Genomic DNA, 17610 nt, shown 5'->3' with positions numbered 1-17610 from the left:
GAAGATCTAGCTCCAGGCCCTGACTCGATGAATTCTTGAGAACCAATAAAGGGCTGGGAGCCATCTAAAGTACCCTAGATGACTTCATGTGTATATTTACACAGTATCCTCAGAGCCCTGTTTCCCCAACAGTCCTTCTGCCACCTTAAGAAGGTTCAATCAACAATTTTCCATATGCACTGAAACACTGTCCATATGAGTATACGTTCTGTTCACTAGAATGTGGAATGTTCCCCAGTGTTCTAGTCTTACTGAGGGGGTAGTGCTTAGCAACAGCAGCTGGCTTCTTGTGGTTGAGCCAGGACCTACGCCAAAATGAGGGGGCTTGGGAGTCTCCCACAGGACACAGCATCCATGGCATTTTAGTAGGGGTCCCAATTCATCTGTCATATTCTATGTAACTGACTGAAAGAGAAAGTCTCAGTTACATTTGTAACCCTCGTTCCCTGATGAAGGGAACAGAGACGTCCGTGGCGACGAGACATGACATCCCTGTTCCCTCTTTGTTACAGAGTATAAGTGTTACATACATACTCTTTTCAGTCCTTACCAGTCAGTCAATCTGAGTTACATTGGTGACCAATGAATTGGGATCCCTACCAAAGCACCACGGATGCTACACCTTCCAGCGTCCTGTGGGAGCCACCTGTGCCCCCTCTTTTCATAAGCTGGGGATCACCACAAAAGGCTACACTAATTTATAGGAGTGTATGTGTACAAATGTATGTGTGTGGCCGTGTATGTGTAGTTTCAAAATGTTTGTGCAATTTTTTTCTGTATTGTTTGGGATTTGTAGATTGTACACTCAAAACATTTCAGCATTTTTTTTTAATTTTCTTCCCTTTTGCCATTAATTTCCTATCATCTGTCATTTTTGACAAAAGACTATGACTGTGTTTTTTTATGACAATTTAGATTTGTTGAATCATGTCAATCAATCATCATCAATTTTTTTTTGTGTATTCACATACCAAGTGTCATAAAAGTCAAGAGTTTCATACCTTTTCGGTGAAGGTATGATTTGATGTTATCAGACGTCTTCTAAAGTAGATTGATGGGTTTTTGCAATACATTTTTTTTTAAATTATAACTGAAATCACTGACTTCTGACAATGAGTTTATGCGGATTCAGACTCTCTTGCGAACTCGCATATGGTCAATGATCAATGAAAAGTCAATGATTTCAGCTATAATTTAAAAAATATTTGAGGGAAATAGCCTTTGCTCCAATCTGTAAGGAGCTAAATCAAAAACCTGTAATGCAATAAGACTAATCTGAGGGATATCCAAAGGAATAAAAAGACTTCAAACAGAGAGTAAACAACACCATCCCTCCCTGTTGTTTTTACATCACCCTCATCACCTCTGCTCTTCCTGCTTCCCCTCCTTCTGCCCAGAAGAGTTGGCTTAAGGTTCATTAAGAATAAGGCATTATATGTCATGTGTCTTGTGAACCTATTGTTCTTCACTTTCATGTTTGGTCTCATTTGAAAGGCCTCAGTGTGATTGGTAAATTGGTCTCAATTTCACAGTAATCACTTATATTATGGAAAAGATTAAGAACTTGGTAGAACTGTGTTCTGTGGAAAAGGGGTGAATCCTCCTTTTGGGTCTCTGAAAGTGTTCCAGCCAGGTGTGATCTTGGAGCACGGGAACCTAAACACCAAAAGCTTTTTACAACTAAATTTGGGATCTCTTTGTTTGGTCTGAGTATATAAGGAAAGTGACAAAACATAAGGTGTGATTCTGTAGCCAGATCGGCCCGTAGTGCGGTGTGTGTCTTCAAAAGCAAAGAAAAGACAGAACGTGCATTAACCTTTGACCAGGGCCTCTGGATTCCGTTCTTCAGGAAAAGGGGGACCCTTGCTGCAAGAAGCACAACATGACTCTAATGGGCAGAGATCTGGATACAGATGCCATATGGTGCCCCATCTCTGAGTCAGAAGATCCTTATATCAGCTAGCTGGAGGGACCATCTATATCTCTATGGGTGGGGTCCAGTGTTGGTCCATCCATGACTTTTCTTGCCCTCTTGGGACCCAGACAAAGAGAAAACTCAAGCCAACTCAAGCCAATGTCTGCTTTATTGTCAAATCTTCCACATGTACAGTACATACATACAGAGAATTGAAATTGCATTACTCTGTAATATAAAAATTAAATATGTATAAAGAAATATACAATTATATACAGATATGGAGAGCAGAAATAAATAAAGGAACTTGGCAGATTGGAGTGCAGACCAGTGCAAATAAAGACTGTAGTGCAAATTGCTTATCTGTGTAAAATATACTCGTAGAGCAGTCTGATGTTTAACTTGGTCCTGATGTATGAAATTGTCTTTCAGTCTACTTGTCTTGCCTGGAGGCTCCACAGCCTCCTCCCTGATGGCAGTTGCCCACTGGGGTAGGATAAGTCACTTTACCTCAGTCTGCCGAAAACTGCTGGGGCATGTTTTCAACTGCATCACTGTAGAAAATGGTCTGGGACACAGGGACTTTCAGGAACTGAACTTGTCACCATCTTCGCTAACCTCAAGCACATGTGTGTATTTATGTTATCAGCAATTGTTCTGCCATCCGTGTGTACACAGGGTTGCCAGATTGCACATATCTTCAGTAAAACACAGGGCAGAAAGTGCATCTGTACATCTGCAGTCCGTAACTTTTTGTGGTTAACAAATTATCTTTAATATTTGAGCAAGTACATAACCAGCCATTGTCAAAAACGATGACCTTTTGTTTTGCACGATTCACAGTAATTTACTTTCTAATTTGAGAGGTTCAGGTAGGTTTCATGAGAAATTCAAGCATGGCTCTGCATCATAACATCACATCTTTAAACATAAAGAAGTTGTATGAGCTAGTAGACTAATCACATGTGAGGATCCTGCAGGTAGACCATCATTCATAGCTTCTACTCACAGCAGCTAGAATTATTAAATGTATCATCCTGGCATGACAATTAGATTGTCAGACTGTACTGAAATACACACTATACTGATAGTTAAACAATGCTGTAAACAATAATAATTATTATTTGTATGGTTTAATTTGATATGAGCTAACCAATTGTAGATTTAATCACCACTGGCAGTACAATTTATCGTAATGCTTTTTTCCTCAGTTGGTCAAAACAAATATGGAAGATTTGTTACTTGTACAGATGGCAATATAAGTGCAGTAAAAATGTTTATTTGGGTCACGTAGTCTAGGATCTGTGATTGCTAAGTACAATATCCACACCAGTGCAGTGGTCACTTTTACTACAAAATATTAGATTCCTCCATGCTGGAGTCATGTTGCTGCATAACCCATGCAAGGAAGATAATTCTGCAAGCAGATGCAATTCCAGGTTTTCATACAGAGAATGTGACATGGAGGCAAAACTTAGAGACAGCTTTAATGGAGAAAACTCTGACTCCGAGTCAAGTCCAAAATGGGCCAAGTCTGACTCAAATCTGAGTCCCAAAGGGTTGAGTCTGGGTCGAGTGCGAGTCCAGTATAACACTACCATTTGTCAGTATTTTAATTTGTTTTAATCTTTAAACTAGAAAAGGCAACTTAAAGGTATTGAAATCAAACCTCTATTGCATCTTGCCATTTTGATTTTTGATTAAGGCTTTTGCATGCAATAGCAATGCAATAGATGAGCCAAACCAGCATATAAATATTCTTACGTATTTACCATGATATAAAGCTATAGTAATAATTAATAAAATAATATTTCTTTTTCCATTTGTTTGGACACCATTTTCAAGGCTAAACACTAAGGTTCACTAAGGCCATATTTAAAAAAAAAAGAAAAAAAAAAAAAAAAGAAAGTCTCTGAAACATTGTCTTTGATCCTTCTGTTTATGACGATTGTTGTTTTTTCGAGCTGGGTACTACTGGCAAATCCCATAACTCATTCAGGACATGCGCTAGGGCTTCCTTACTGTAATACACCTTCAACATAAAAACTCGTCTTTGCCAGGGATTTACATTAATACTGCCCAAGCCAGGCTTTTGACACAATTTTTGTGAAGCAAAAACACGTAAAAGAGGATTTAATTCAGTATTCGCGCACAGACTGCAAGACACATTCAGTGAGTGTGTGTGGAAATAAACTTGTTGCTTTCAAGTACTGGACAAGACAAAAGCAAATACTGAATATCATGAGTCAGTGACATTTTCTTAAAACACTCACTGGAATAGGTTGGACTCAAAAAGGCTCACAAATCTTAAACTTTTAAAAACTGTACTCTAGACCAGATACAGACTAGATTTTGTCTGCACCTCTGGAGATTCAGTGAAAATTTAACTATAATAAACCAAACCCTTTGAAATGTTAGTTACTAGACACAGAATCCAATGTTAACATGTAAGTGTACTAAAAAGTTTACTCAAGCACTTGCAAATTGTGTTTAAGGGAAACATGTAGTAACTACCCCAAGGATTGTGGACAGCAAATGATTTAACAGTTTAAAACTCACCAGAGTCTCCATTGCGTCCTCTTCTTCCCCTTTTGCCTGGCGGACCTACAGCAGGTAAGAAAACTATTTAAATGCTGGGCGCATACTGAGGTATTTTCAATTTAATTTCCTTTTTATGTATCTCTATAACATTCAGAGGCAATGAAATTGTATGAGAGGAACAGATTAGGGTAGCACCATAGTATTGGAAGATATTTGTTGTTGGATTCTCTCAGGATAAGGGCGGTTTCAATGTAAAAGTGGCATAGGAGTGGCACGTGTGAAAAGAGATGAATTTACAGATTTTCACTAGTGTGAACTTGAGTTCAACACTCTTCAAGACTCTCATGCAGACAACTATTTATGACTTTGCTCATAAGAGTTTTTAATATAAAGGAGTTCTATTTTTGGTCAACTGTAAAAGACATTTTACACCAAAAGTGAAATGATTACACCTCTGGCTGAAGGGAAAGTAATTTTTTGTATAATAGAATGTAGAAGAAGTTCAACACAATTTAGCAATAGTAATAATAACAATAAAAGAAACAAATGTTTTTGCTTATTAGCATGGTTGAATCGGATCATTGAAAGTCAGTAGCAAAGTCACTGGTTAATAAATAGGATTAAATAAATAAATAATTTTTGTGTTATTTAACATCTAATTATTACAGGTTTCCATCATATTCTCAACATGGGGACAAGAGAGCTATCAATCATTACATAGGGAAAACGTAACTATTTTAGTATTTTTTCAGTATATTAAGTATATTTTCTTGTAAATCAAAAAGTAACGTGTTACTTATAGTTACTTGAAAAAAAAGGTAACACTTTATTTTAATGCTTCTTTTTGAGCATTCTGTTAACAATAAGTAATGTTGCACCTACATGTCAGCTAACTAACATTAGAGTATTAATAGACCATTAAGTCATATCTACTGTGATGGTCTCCCAACAAACATTCTACTGACTATAAGTAACTTCAAAGGAGATGTCAACTTATTTTAACCCTAACCCTACCAGTCTACTAATACTATAGTAACACTATTAGTAGGTGCAACGTTACTTATAGCTTTATAGTGTTAAAGAAACAAAAATAAAGTGATACCAAAATAAGTAATATGATTACATAAGTTAATGTTTCTCCTAACACTGGTCATAAAAATGTCCGCAGATGAACAGTTCTGCTTTCAGATGCGCACAGTAGATTAAAAGCTTGCAGCAAACTTACAGAAAAGCTCCAGCAAAAGTATTACCATGAATGTGTTGTGTGAAAAAATAGTAAGACATTTGAATTATTTACTAATAAACTAATGTTTTTAGCAAAATATGAATTTCCTGACATGCCATCTCCTCAGATGTGCCTTTAGAGAGAAGTCGTCTTTAAAGATTGTAGATAATAAATAATTGAATAATTTAAAAAATTTTTGGTTTCCTGTTTTTAATTTTGTTAAGTGGTAATTTTAAGTGTTCTATAGATATATTTATCATGTCTTTTTCTCAGATTTTTGTAAATAATGTAAATAAATTAACTGAGTTTCAGAGATTTGAGTTTGAATTAATTGAAAGATAACTAGTGCAGTACAATGTTGAAGGAGAGCAAGACTGGGTGACCAGTTTCATAAGTTAAATCAAAAGCAGTAGACTTTTTATAATATTAATGGAACATCTTGGTTATGTACGTAACCCTCGTTCCCTGATGTAGGGACAACAGACTGGGGTCTGGCTTGGATCCCTGATTAGCTCTGATTAAGAGAAAACGTCAGTGAAATTTGGCAAGTGGTTAACTAATCCTGAGCCCACCTCATCAAGCATGTATAAATAGTCAACAGGTGTAACCAATCATTAGATTTGCAGAGGAGCCAAAAATGAGTCCCAGCTTTCAGTGATGGTTCGAAATTGTGACAAAAGAACAACATGTCTCCGTTCCCTCCATCAAGGAACAAGGGTTATGTATGTAACCGAGACGTTCCCTGTCTGTCCATCACTACGAGTTGTGTTGTGTCGACAGACTGGGGTCCATCGGGAAACGCCACAACCTGAACCTGTTACCACCTGATAGCACTGCGATTGTTGCCAAGTGACATGTGTCAGACAAATGCTGTGCAAAGATTGTAACCCTCCCAGAGCAATTTGCTGACCTTAGTGCCTGCAGTGACCAGAGGTGAGTACATGACCACTGGAGAAGCTAACCCGCTGTTCCTGAATTAGAAAAACTTCTACCAGAAGGACTTCCAACTTTCCAAGAGGGTGCTAACCTCTTCTGTTTGTTGTACAGATGGCAGAACAATGGGGAAGTGAGTCTTCCTAAGAAGTACGCTACAGACACCACATCCTTACCAAGGGGACTCGGTCAAGGGAAGACGCAGGTTCACCAAAAAGAAACCTTACCGTGGAAGATACACATATAGGATTGCCTTGGAGAATCAGGCAAGTTATGTGATACTTCAGTAACTGGGGAACTTACTGTAGGAAAAAAACAGGGCTCACATCCCCGTGTGAGGAGGAATGGTGCAGCTAATTACCAACACACGGGAAGAAACTGGCTCAACCTGAAGACTGTAGTACCTCACAAAGGTGTTCAGTATCGCCCAGCCCGCAGCTCTGCAGTTATCTGCTAGAGAGGCACCGTGCACCAACGCAAAAGAGGAGGCAACACCACGGGTGGAGTGAGCCCTCACCCCTAGGGGGCACGGCTCACCTTGGGCCTGGTAAGTGAAGGCATCCACTATGCAGTGGGCCAACCTCTGCTTGGATAGCTTTCCTTTTCTGCTGATCTCTGTGACAGACAAAAAGCTGCTCAGAGCTTCTGAAGCTCAAAGGTGTGGTGGGAAGATTAGACACATATCCAGGCAGGGGTCTCAAGATAACATGAAAGTCGGCCAGCCCGAAAACAAGACAGGAACTTAATCTCAAGGAGCCACAAATGGAGGTTGCACAGATGCGGGTGCCACATGGTGCCAAGCCCATGAGAAAGGATGTGCTTCCTTTTATTTATGAAAGTGCATCAGCTGCACGATTTAGCTCCTCTAGAATATGTACAGCGAGCAGTGATCTGAACTGCAACAGACACTATAAGAGGAGATGGCAGGCGAGCTGTGATATGCGGCATAATCGTAGACCCCCGCTTTTATGAAGGGAAGCAATGTCTGTCTACAATATGATGAAGAAGCACATACAAGGCTGCAGAGAGAAGAAAAGGAGGGGCTGATTCAACACCCCTCCTGACAGAGGAGTTTACATTTTGGCATAGAGAAAGGCTACCTGAAAGCAGGAAAAGGTAAATCTTTCACTTGATTCTTTACCTGAGGGTGAAGAGAACATCTGGATATGCAAAACTCTGGCAGCAGCAATCAAAGCCAGACAGAGAAGAGGCAGAGAAGCAACAGAGACAACAGCTTCCATCCCATTGCACTCACAGGTGCTGCTTATTTAATGATCACTCTAGAGACTGCTTTAAATGTTGTAAATTATTTTATTAACTTTATTAATCTCAATTATTCACTGGTCGCCAAGCAGTTCTTCGAATTCTGTGTTTTAAATCCAGCTTTAGGTCTTAAAGAAAAAGACATTTACACAAACAGAAGTGGGTGCCTGACTCACTAATCAAATAAAAGTGGAGCTGGATTTGGTGCAGTGAGGGTTAGTTCATTAACTAACTAGAGGAAAGGTACAATTGAATTATAGACAACAATGCTGAGCTCATTGGAAAAAAAAATAAGAGAGGGTGAGCAAATAGAAACAAAATATACTTGGCTAATAAAACTAAATATTGATCACTGAATAAAATAATAATTTTAAAAATGAGGTCCAAAATCATGTCATCACTGGGGGTAATGAGATGGAAATGCTGATGGCCATGGATCCTAGATGATGCAGAGATCTCCAATCCTCATCTCAAAGTAGCTCAAAAAATATATGACTAAACTGAGAAATTACAATTGGCTCTCTCAGTTGCAAAATGCCTAAACCAATTATTCTACACTAATTGATCCATTAGAGTTTGTTAGAAAAAAAGAGGTTTATATTGTGTTAAATTAAACTTCATGGTGACTGAAATTGTCATTTTACATAATATAACAACTAGAAACTGTGTGAAATTTTGCCAGGTCAATGCTTAGTAAAGTAAAAGAAAGTCATACTGTTGTGGCAAAAAGCAAAACAGTGCCACACTTGTGCAGTGAATAACAAGGGTCCACCCCACATCTAAACGTCTTTTCAGCATACCATTATGAAGCTTTTTCTGTGTCAAAGGATAAAATATTGTCTTGACATGGATCAAAGTGGGTTGAGTGTCTGCTACTAAGTAAGTTAGAAATTATCCAATGATGGAGAGATAACTGGATTAGCAAATTGCTAAGAGTAAATTTGAAAAGAAAAAAATATATATAAAATATATTTATGATAGAAATAGGGTATTATCAGGAAGAGGGTATGACAGCAATGGAATTGTGAGAGCTCAAAAAGAAGCCAGGACAGCCCTCAAACCAGATGAAATTCCCACAGGTCAAAAAAAAGAGATGATCAAATGAGTATGCTTGATGGAACTAATAAAAATTACATTTTTCGTTTTTATTTAGATGTGACAGCAGTTCTATTAAGGCCAAGAAATGGTTTGCTCCACCAATAAGAACCAAAGTGCTTCAACCACCCAACACAGCATGAAATGAGTGATTAAGGGCACACTAGTGACGACCCTCTCTTGCCGACGAGGGAACGATTGCAATGGCTCGTAAAGAGTCACCCTGGAGAAGATTAAATGATTGATGAAACAGCTAACAAGATGATCAAAATACTTTGGAGCAGATGTGGTCCAACAGATAGAGACGAAGAAGTGTAAAGAGAAGGAAACAGACAAGTAGACAACTCATGAGAAAGTGACGAAGAGACCAATGACACAAGATGAAGTGCAAAGCACTAAAACAGATGAACATCCTCCTGTCAAACAAACAGGAGAGTAGAAAGAAGAAGTCTTCGACTTAATTAACTTTCACCCCCTTGGCTGAATCTAGGAGTAGAACTAGATAAGAAAGAAAAATATCTAGACAAAATAGACATACTGCAGATAACAATAAAAATAATACTTAAATACTGAAATGGTCTATTCAGATATATTATGAAAAAAGCAGAATACAATTATTGGTATAAATGGGTAAATTACACAGAGAGAGAGAGAGAAATTGCATTTTGCCCATATTGGTGCCAGTTTCTCCAATCTTCAACAAACTACAGAGATGCAACAGAATTACAGTGCATACGTACCTGTAATGGCCTATTGTATGCAAAAAAGTACAAAAGTCTCAAGGAAAAATACAGTTAATGGTAGATCAAAAATTTGAGGTAAAAAAGGAAATAAGTGATAGCCATGTTTAAAAAAGGAGAAGATACAAAAAACATAAAACAAGCAAGAAGAATACTGAAGGAGGCAGACAAACCCAATAAGAGAGTACCCAATAAGCTTGTCTTCTCAATTAAAGAAGACGAGCTGAAGGAGACAGAGAACCCAACCACATGTCCAAAGACAGCTAAAAAGATGGAAACAAGAGACTCAAAGGAATCCTGAAATCGATCCAAAATTTCTTTACTGAAAATTAACTTGGTTTAAAAGTTAGCAGTCTGACTGTATTGTGCATAAAAAAAAATTATAATAAATTACACAGATAAGAGCATGGCAGGATTAAAATAACTCATGATGACATTGCTATTACAAAGTCCTTCTTGTGATTAAGAGTTTGACTAATTCCAGCGATCTACTTCACATTGCTTTTTCATGCAATTTTAACTTCCACTTCCTGTTCATTATCATTCTGGTTTAAATAAAACACCATAACCTCAAACAGTAACAGTATGAGGACTTTAGGAATGGCTTTAGTGTCTACTGAAGACTATGCAGTGAAAACCAATTGAGAGAGATTATGAAACAAGCAGCACTGGAGCAGAAAAAGAAGTCAGCTACTTTGTATAAGGTTCTAGCTTTAGAGACCTCACAGGAAGCATACAGGATATTTGGTAGTGAAGCGAGAGAAAGATAAATTTGCACCTGTGATATCACAACATTGTGTTCAACCTTGCTCGGATCAATGAGCAGAATTAAAAGCTTTTATTGTTGCATGTCAGTAAGCAACAGAACAAATAGCCACCTTTTTTACAGATTAAGCATACGCTCATGTTGTCCGTCATCTGTTTAGAGCAGCTTGGAAGCAGACACTTGTGATTAAAATGTGACCTGTATCCAAATGTTGTCCATATACGCGTTTGTCCGGATGCAGAGGTAGTCGAGGATGCTTTGTAATCGGATCGCAGTGTAATGTGAATGCAATCCAGCCATCACATATGCATCAGATCACACAAAACAAAATCACCCACTATCATTTCCCGCTCCTCTCTGCCAGCTGAAGGCGCTGTTGAAGTGGTAGATTAGGTTTTCCATGTAACAGCTATAGACAATGCAGCACTCAGCTCACAAACTCTGTTTTATCAGGCATTACAAACAAGATGAAATGAAAATTACATCCAAAGTTTTATGATGGCAGTTGAATTACTTCTGTAATACAGTGATATTGAAACGTGCAGTGCTCATTCAACAAAGTCAAAGCCAATTAGCAAATCTGTTTGTGACGGCCATTTTAAATCAGTGTAAATATATACACACACACAGTAAAAGCATTTTTGTATTGTATATTAAGATATATATAAAAAAACAGCCACATTTGCATACTACAGTCAGTTTTTGTTTTAAACAGTTGTGTTATTTATTGCTCAATTGCAGTTGTTTGAAAGGTTTTACTGGTTTTACCATAGATTTGAACGGTAGTCTACCTTGCATTGGAAGCTTATGCTTCTTTAATATGTTATTGATGTTACTCTAAGTTTATAAGCTTTGTGAGAAAGTAACATAAAAATATCATGTATGGCATTTGTATGAAATAATAATTGACAGAGTACTAAACTTAACTGGGCTGATGCATTCTTTCACTAATGAGCTATCGCATGCAAACTAACAGAAACACGTACTTAACGGATCGACCCATGTCTTTGCCATATTGCAGAGGTCCCTACAATGCACTACCTCTTGAGCAATTACAAATGGAACAAAGAAACAGAGAGGGAGACAATAAAGAAGAAAGGAACCAGAGACACAAGATGAAGGGCAAACTGATGAAAGCTTGAAAAAAGATCCACAAGGAGCTCACATCCTTCTGTCGGATGAACAGGAGAAAAGCAAGATTAAGTCTGACAACTTATTTGAAGACCATCATATGCCTAGCGCATCTAATAATGCAAGTCCAGACTCATCCAGCAGAGAGCAACTTGACATCCTAGCACTTAACTTTTCAACCTTTGAACAACAGTAATGAGGATATCAACACCACAGAACTGTTGCCATAGAATCATTCGTATTCAACACCAAAGAACCAACGATAAGCAACACAACATAAAAATGATAATCAAATCTCACAGAAACACTAAATATGACATCCAAGATGATGAAGACATTTTTTTCCTATATTAGGGAAGTTAAGAAAAGTGGAAATTCTAAGAGGTCTAAGATGATGGGAGATTTATTTATAAGGCTTATTTATGAACTAAACTGTATGTGAAGGATTGCTAAACAAACTGAAATGATGATAGTTCCAGTACCTCTGATGAGGACGGAAAAAGAGGTGCAAAGATGAACCATACCCTGGGTGAAAGTGCTAGCCTAACCTCCACCCAAGGATGGCCCTCTATGATACGCAAAGTGTCTGGGCTGAAGATCAACTATATTATTTTTTGCAATGTTTTATGTTTTAAATTGTTTTTATGACTTTTTCACATAACTGTGACAACCACAGGCAGAGATTGAACCAATTGCACACTCTTGCTTATAACATTGCTTTATATTAAATTAAGAATTAAATAGTCAGGATATTTTATTCCTTCCTATAGCCAAATGAGGAGGGAGATGTTTAGTCCTGAAGCTCTGCCAGAGTGCTGCTACATAATCCAGTCACTGGTGATAAAACTGTGTGACTCATTTATTTGCTAGGTAGTGTTAACTGATGGGATTGAATTCTGAAGTAGCAGTAATCAGTGTGAATATAGCCTTTTATGTATCAAATTATTTTACTATCATAATCATTTGTAATTCCGTACGTATATAGAAGTCTATATGAGAGTGTGGTAGACATATGGTGCAGATGTATGTCCTGTTTTGTCATTATGCAAGATGTATATTGGGGCCTGTACTTTCAAGGAATATAAAATCGGGGTCTCCTGTCTGCATCTTAGTACCAAAAACACATCTATGTATGAAATGTATTAAACACTATTGTATAAAAGAGGGTAAATAGGAGACAAAAAGTATATAAATTGCTCTGCAGAGTCTTCTCCACTTCATTGTCTCTGATAATAAAGCCTATCTTCTGGCATCGTAACCCCAAGATTCATGCCTCTATCATGCTATAATTGGATATGACATTTAATATGTGACATTGCTTGGGACAGGACTTAAATACTCACCTGGGCAGTGGAGGGGCATGATTGGGAGGAATGGCTAGGTGAGGCCATGGAGAAGGACCGGTTGGACCGGAAGGAACGGTTGGCCTCAAAGAGGTTCTGGTAAACTGTCCAGTAACTCAGGAGGGGAAAGCAGTGTCCTGCCAACACTGTATACAGTAGGGCTGAGGGACATTGTCAGGCAGTGGAAGAAATACTTCAAGGACCTACTCAATCCCACCATCACATCTTCCACTGAGGAAGCAGAGGCAGGGTGCTTCGATTGGATTCGATTGTTGTGGGGCTGTCTTGGCTGACACGCCTCTGTGATATTGTGTGGAGGCAAAGTACCTCTGGACTGGCAGACCAAGTGAGGTCCCTCTTTTTAAGAAGGGAGACCAGAGGATGTGTTCCAACTATAGGGGATCACACCCTTAACGTGAACGTCTATGCCAGGGTACTAGAGAAGAGAATTTATCCAAAAGTCGAACCATGGATCCAGGAGGATGCGGCTTAGGGGATAGCCTCTTCAGGGCACTGAAGGGTTCCTGGGAGTTTCCTCAACCAGTCCACATGTGCTTTGTGAATTTGGAGAAGGCATTCGATAGTGTCCCTCCTGGTGTCCTGGTGTGGGGGGTTCTCTGGGAGTATGGGGTTCAGGGCCCTGTGCTAAGGTCTGTATAGTCCCTGTATGAATTAGACTTGTTCCCAGTGGACTTTTGACTCCAACAGGGTAGCCCTTTGTCACCGGTCCTCTTCATTATCTTTATGGACAGGATTTCTAGGTGCAGCCAGGGGCAAGAAAGGGTTTATAGCGGCCCTGAGACAGAATAGAAGTGAAGCACGAACCACGAACGCCACACAGGCAATGTGTCCCAGCCGTAAGGTTTTGGTTGAAAACAGCAGGTGTTAGGTATGCAGAGGAATTTTTAATTTAAGCGAGTATGGAACAATTTCCACGGAGCGGGATAAAATTGTAGGTACGCAGGGAGTGGAATGGAATTGAGTGGAGTGATCTGGAGCGACTTTGAGCCTTGGATTGGGGGTAGCAAACACCCACATGAGTGTGAAGCAGAAATTCTTACAGCTCTGCTCAGCTCACATGTCTTGATACACACACATTTTCTGAAATGTTTTAAAATAAGTTGTAATGTTTGAAAAAATCCAGTCTTTCACTCTGCCTGTGCCAATTTGTGCCTTCTTAAAGATAGAAATCCTTGCCCCCAAGATGCGCCTCTGTTTGTGACAGATTACGGAAAATGTTCTTGTGTTATTTACCTGAAATTTACCAGCAATCTTCAATAATCTGAGTGTATATTTCACACTGGTGGATCAAAGCTGGTTTCCAAATAGTTAACATTACCTAAATTACAGGCTGTGTATAATCTATGACCAACATTTGCATTTATCAATATTATACTTCTAGAAACCTTTAATGTTCTGTATAATCATTATGTAAGTTCTTATGGACTCTTATTTTAACGTGTTTCCATAAGTGATGCACATTAAGATAGTCTGTATAAAATAGGTAAGCATGAATCGTGAAAATTTTATAATTGTGGAGAATTAGAAACAGTACAGCATATTCTTTTAGAGTGTGCTGCATAAGAAAGGGAGATATTTCAGTTAATTAAAAAATTAGAATAGCTGAGAGTTGATGAAATTTCTTTAAAAGTTTTGTTAGGAAATGTGTCAAGGCAATCAAGAGTATATGAAATATTTTTGAAATATCTGAAAGACAGGAATAATAGATATCATCTAGTTTGTTTCTTATTTATTTTCTTTCTCTTTCTTTCTTTCTTTCTTTCTTTCTTTCTTTTTAAATATCTGAAAACACTGGAATAATAGATATCATCTAGTTTGTTTATTTATTTATTTTCTTTCTTTCTTTTTTTAGCACTATTTTTTATGCCAAGCCAGCAGAGGGAGCTCTTACCGCTGGATGAACTGTGATCTCTTCCTCTGCTGCTACTTCCTGTTTGGCGACTATAAATTCTGAAGCAGGCCTGTCACCTACATGTAGCAGTATTGTTAGCATATTCCTTGTTCAGTCTTTGGACTTGACCCTGCTTGGCTTTGGTTTTTTGATTTTTTTTGCTACCTGACCTGACCTGACCTCTGCCTGTTTTTGGATTTTGTTGTTGCCTTGCCTTTTAAATTCCTGTTTGCTGTGTTTCGATGTCTGCCTGCCTTCACCATGCCTTTACTAAATAAAAGCCTGCTAATGGATCTGCATGCCTCAGACCCCTCATTCAAAACAGAATGCTACATCAAACCAGGATCTAGTGGTTTTTCATCCGAACCATGGCCAGCTATGTGCCTCACTATATCATTGCTGACCCTCAAGCAGGGCACCCGAATGCTTGAGGACTACACCCAGGAATACCTAGACCTTGGTTACCTCTCAGACTTACTGGACTGTTTATTGATTGACTTTTTTGTGACGGAATAAATCAACCACTCAAGACACAACTTGTTCATCAGGGTCCACGTGGGTCACCTGCACAGTGTGAGGAGTTTGGCTTCTCAGAGCCACTGCACAAGATGGCCGTTGCCTCAGAGCGACGATACTGCCTGTTATGGCGTTTGCCATTTTGTGTGTTTGGGCCACGTGCTGCTCAACCTCTACACCAGTCTGCATACCCACTCCAGTGCCCACTCAAGTCTACATGCCTGCTCCAAAGGACTTTCTTGTCCACATGTCTGTGTCTGAGGCCTTTTCAGACCCTGAGTCTGCTCCTGAGACATCTCCCATTTGCCAGCCTGTTTCAGAGGTGTCGGCATCTGCCATAGAACCTCCGGTATGGGTATCAGTCACGACAAGCCCTCTGTCTGCCCAGTCTCGGCCATGGAAACTGAGTACTTACCCATAGCAACTGCAGTCAAGGTCTTTGAGATGATTATTTGCTTAATAATAGCCTGCTAATGGATCCACATGCCTCAGACCCTCATTCATAACAAACCTGCCATGAAATACCAGAAGAAAAAAAGATGCACATTGGGAAAATAGAAAGCAGTGAAGTGACACGGCAAACACTTGACATGTTTGTATGCGCACTTAAATTAATCCTTCTAAACATTGTTGAAAGCATTGGCTGTAAGTTTATTTAAATCATTAATCGGTTTAGTTTATATTGCAGAAGAGTATGTTCAGTTAAATGAACATCAAAGATCTTTGTGATTGCCAGTTGGGGCTAGTGCACTGCATTGAGAATGCTTCTGAGTGAGTAAAGTATCTACATACTAGGGGGACCATAAGAGCCATTTTCCCAGGATGCGTCCTAGCCAGGATTTCTATATTGCCTAAAATATCTAGGTTTTGGCTTTGTTTGCATGCATACCAATTGGTATATAACACTGGTTCCTGATTTGTTTTCAAAACTCTCTCAAGGTACTCAAAGCAGAAATCCATAAGAAAACAGTACATATAGTAATTGTACTCTGTGAACAGGGGATGACTAATGTATCCTTTATTCTGCCAAACTCATTGAACCTAATGATTAGCCCTGTAATTTATAGTTTGGATGAGTGAATATTCAAGTTTATTTAATATGATTTTACATGTATTTACAGTGCTACAGTAATATCTACAATGTAAACACAAATGACTGATCACAAATGGATCATTTTAAAAAACTGCTGCAGTAACTCACAGAGGTATCTTTATGAATCCTACCCATGTGTAAAGCTGACAGTTTAAAAAAAACAAACATGCTTTTCAGTCTGCATCCACTAAGAGCCAGCCAGCTCAAATTTTTTTTTCCCCTTTCCAAGATCAGTTGGCTCGATGCGGTGAGCTTTGGCAACGTGAGTGTGTGCATACTTCCGGTCTTGCAACATTTGCATTTACTGTAAGGGAAACTTGCATAATAAACTTGGCTAGAAATATTTGTTTTTCAAATTAAATAGCACAGTGGTTTATCAAAGACAAGAGAAAACATCATTATTACTACATTGTGTACCTCTAAGTAGAAATTCATCACATAAAACAGATTTCATCATTCTTCTGTTGATCATTTAAATCACTGTCAGTTAGCCTACAGGGATCTCTACATTCAAACACACCATGCAAATGTGCAATAATGCATATATTTGGAGAGTTGATTTTGTTCTGATTGCTAAGATCATAAGGTTTGCGACGAGACGATCAGAGATTTAGCATTTTATTAACCTTATTTGATCACATAAGTGTAACTATAACTGAAAATGATGTTTATGAAGATTACTTGCAGCCTATGTCTCACAAGGTAAATATCGACATTTACCATTGGGCATTGGTAACAACACTTTTTTTCACTTTACCAAGTCCTTGTGTAACAGGAATAGATCACTGCCACATTCTACTTACGTATTCTACAAATACATTTCCCCACTAACCTGCCGCATCAGTGCTTGTCTTCTCATGAACAGTATTTCTCTTTTACTGATCATATTTCATACCTGATAAATGTACAGTTTAAAATGAATATGACTGATAAACACCCTTACAAAATTAGCCATGGTTTTACTACATTAAATGTTTTTTTTTTTTTTATTTTTACCATTTGTATAACACAATTAGAGTTAATTTGTGGTTATATGGTTTAACAGCAATGTTTTTTTTTTGGTAGTAAAACCAAATAATTTGTATTATTTGCATGCATTTGTGTTTTTATTCAAATGTCCTACTGCCTATTCCAGTG

General features: G+C 38.3%; 1 protein-coding gene across 1 annotated transcript in view; it reads right to left on the bottom strand.

Moving 5' to 3' along the window:
- The window catches only part of LOC122347986 (collagen alpha-1(XXV) chain-like), a 165041-nt gene that overhangs the window by 62066 nt on the left and 85365 nt on the right, over positions 1-17610 (bottom strand). The window contains exon 3 of the mRNA XM_043243221.1: positions 4475-4519. Within this exon, the coding sequence (XP_043099156.1) occupies positions 4475-4519 (45 nt within the window). The remainder of the gene's footprint in view (positions 1-4474; positions 4520-17610) is intronic.

The sequence above is a fragment of the Puntigrus tetrazona genome, chromosome 7, assembly GCF_018831695.1.
Source record: "Puntigrus tetrazona isolate hp1 chromosome 7, ASM1883169v1, whole genome shotgun sequence".
Taxonomy (NCBI): domain Eukaryota; kingdom Metazoa; phylum Chordata; class Actinopteri; order Cypriniformes; family Cyprinidae; genus Puntigrus; species Puntigrus tetrazona.
This window is presented reverse-complemented; position numbering and strand designations above follow the sequence as displayed.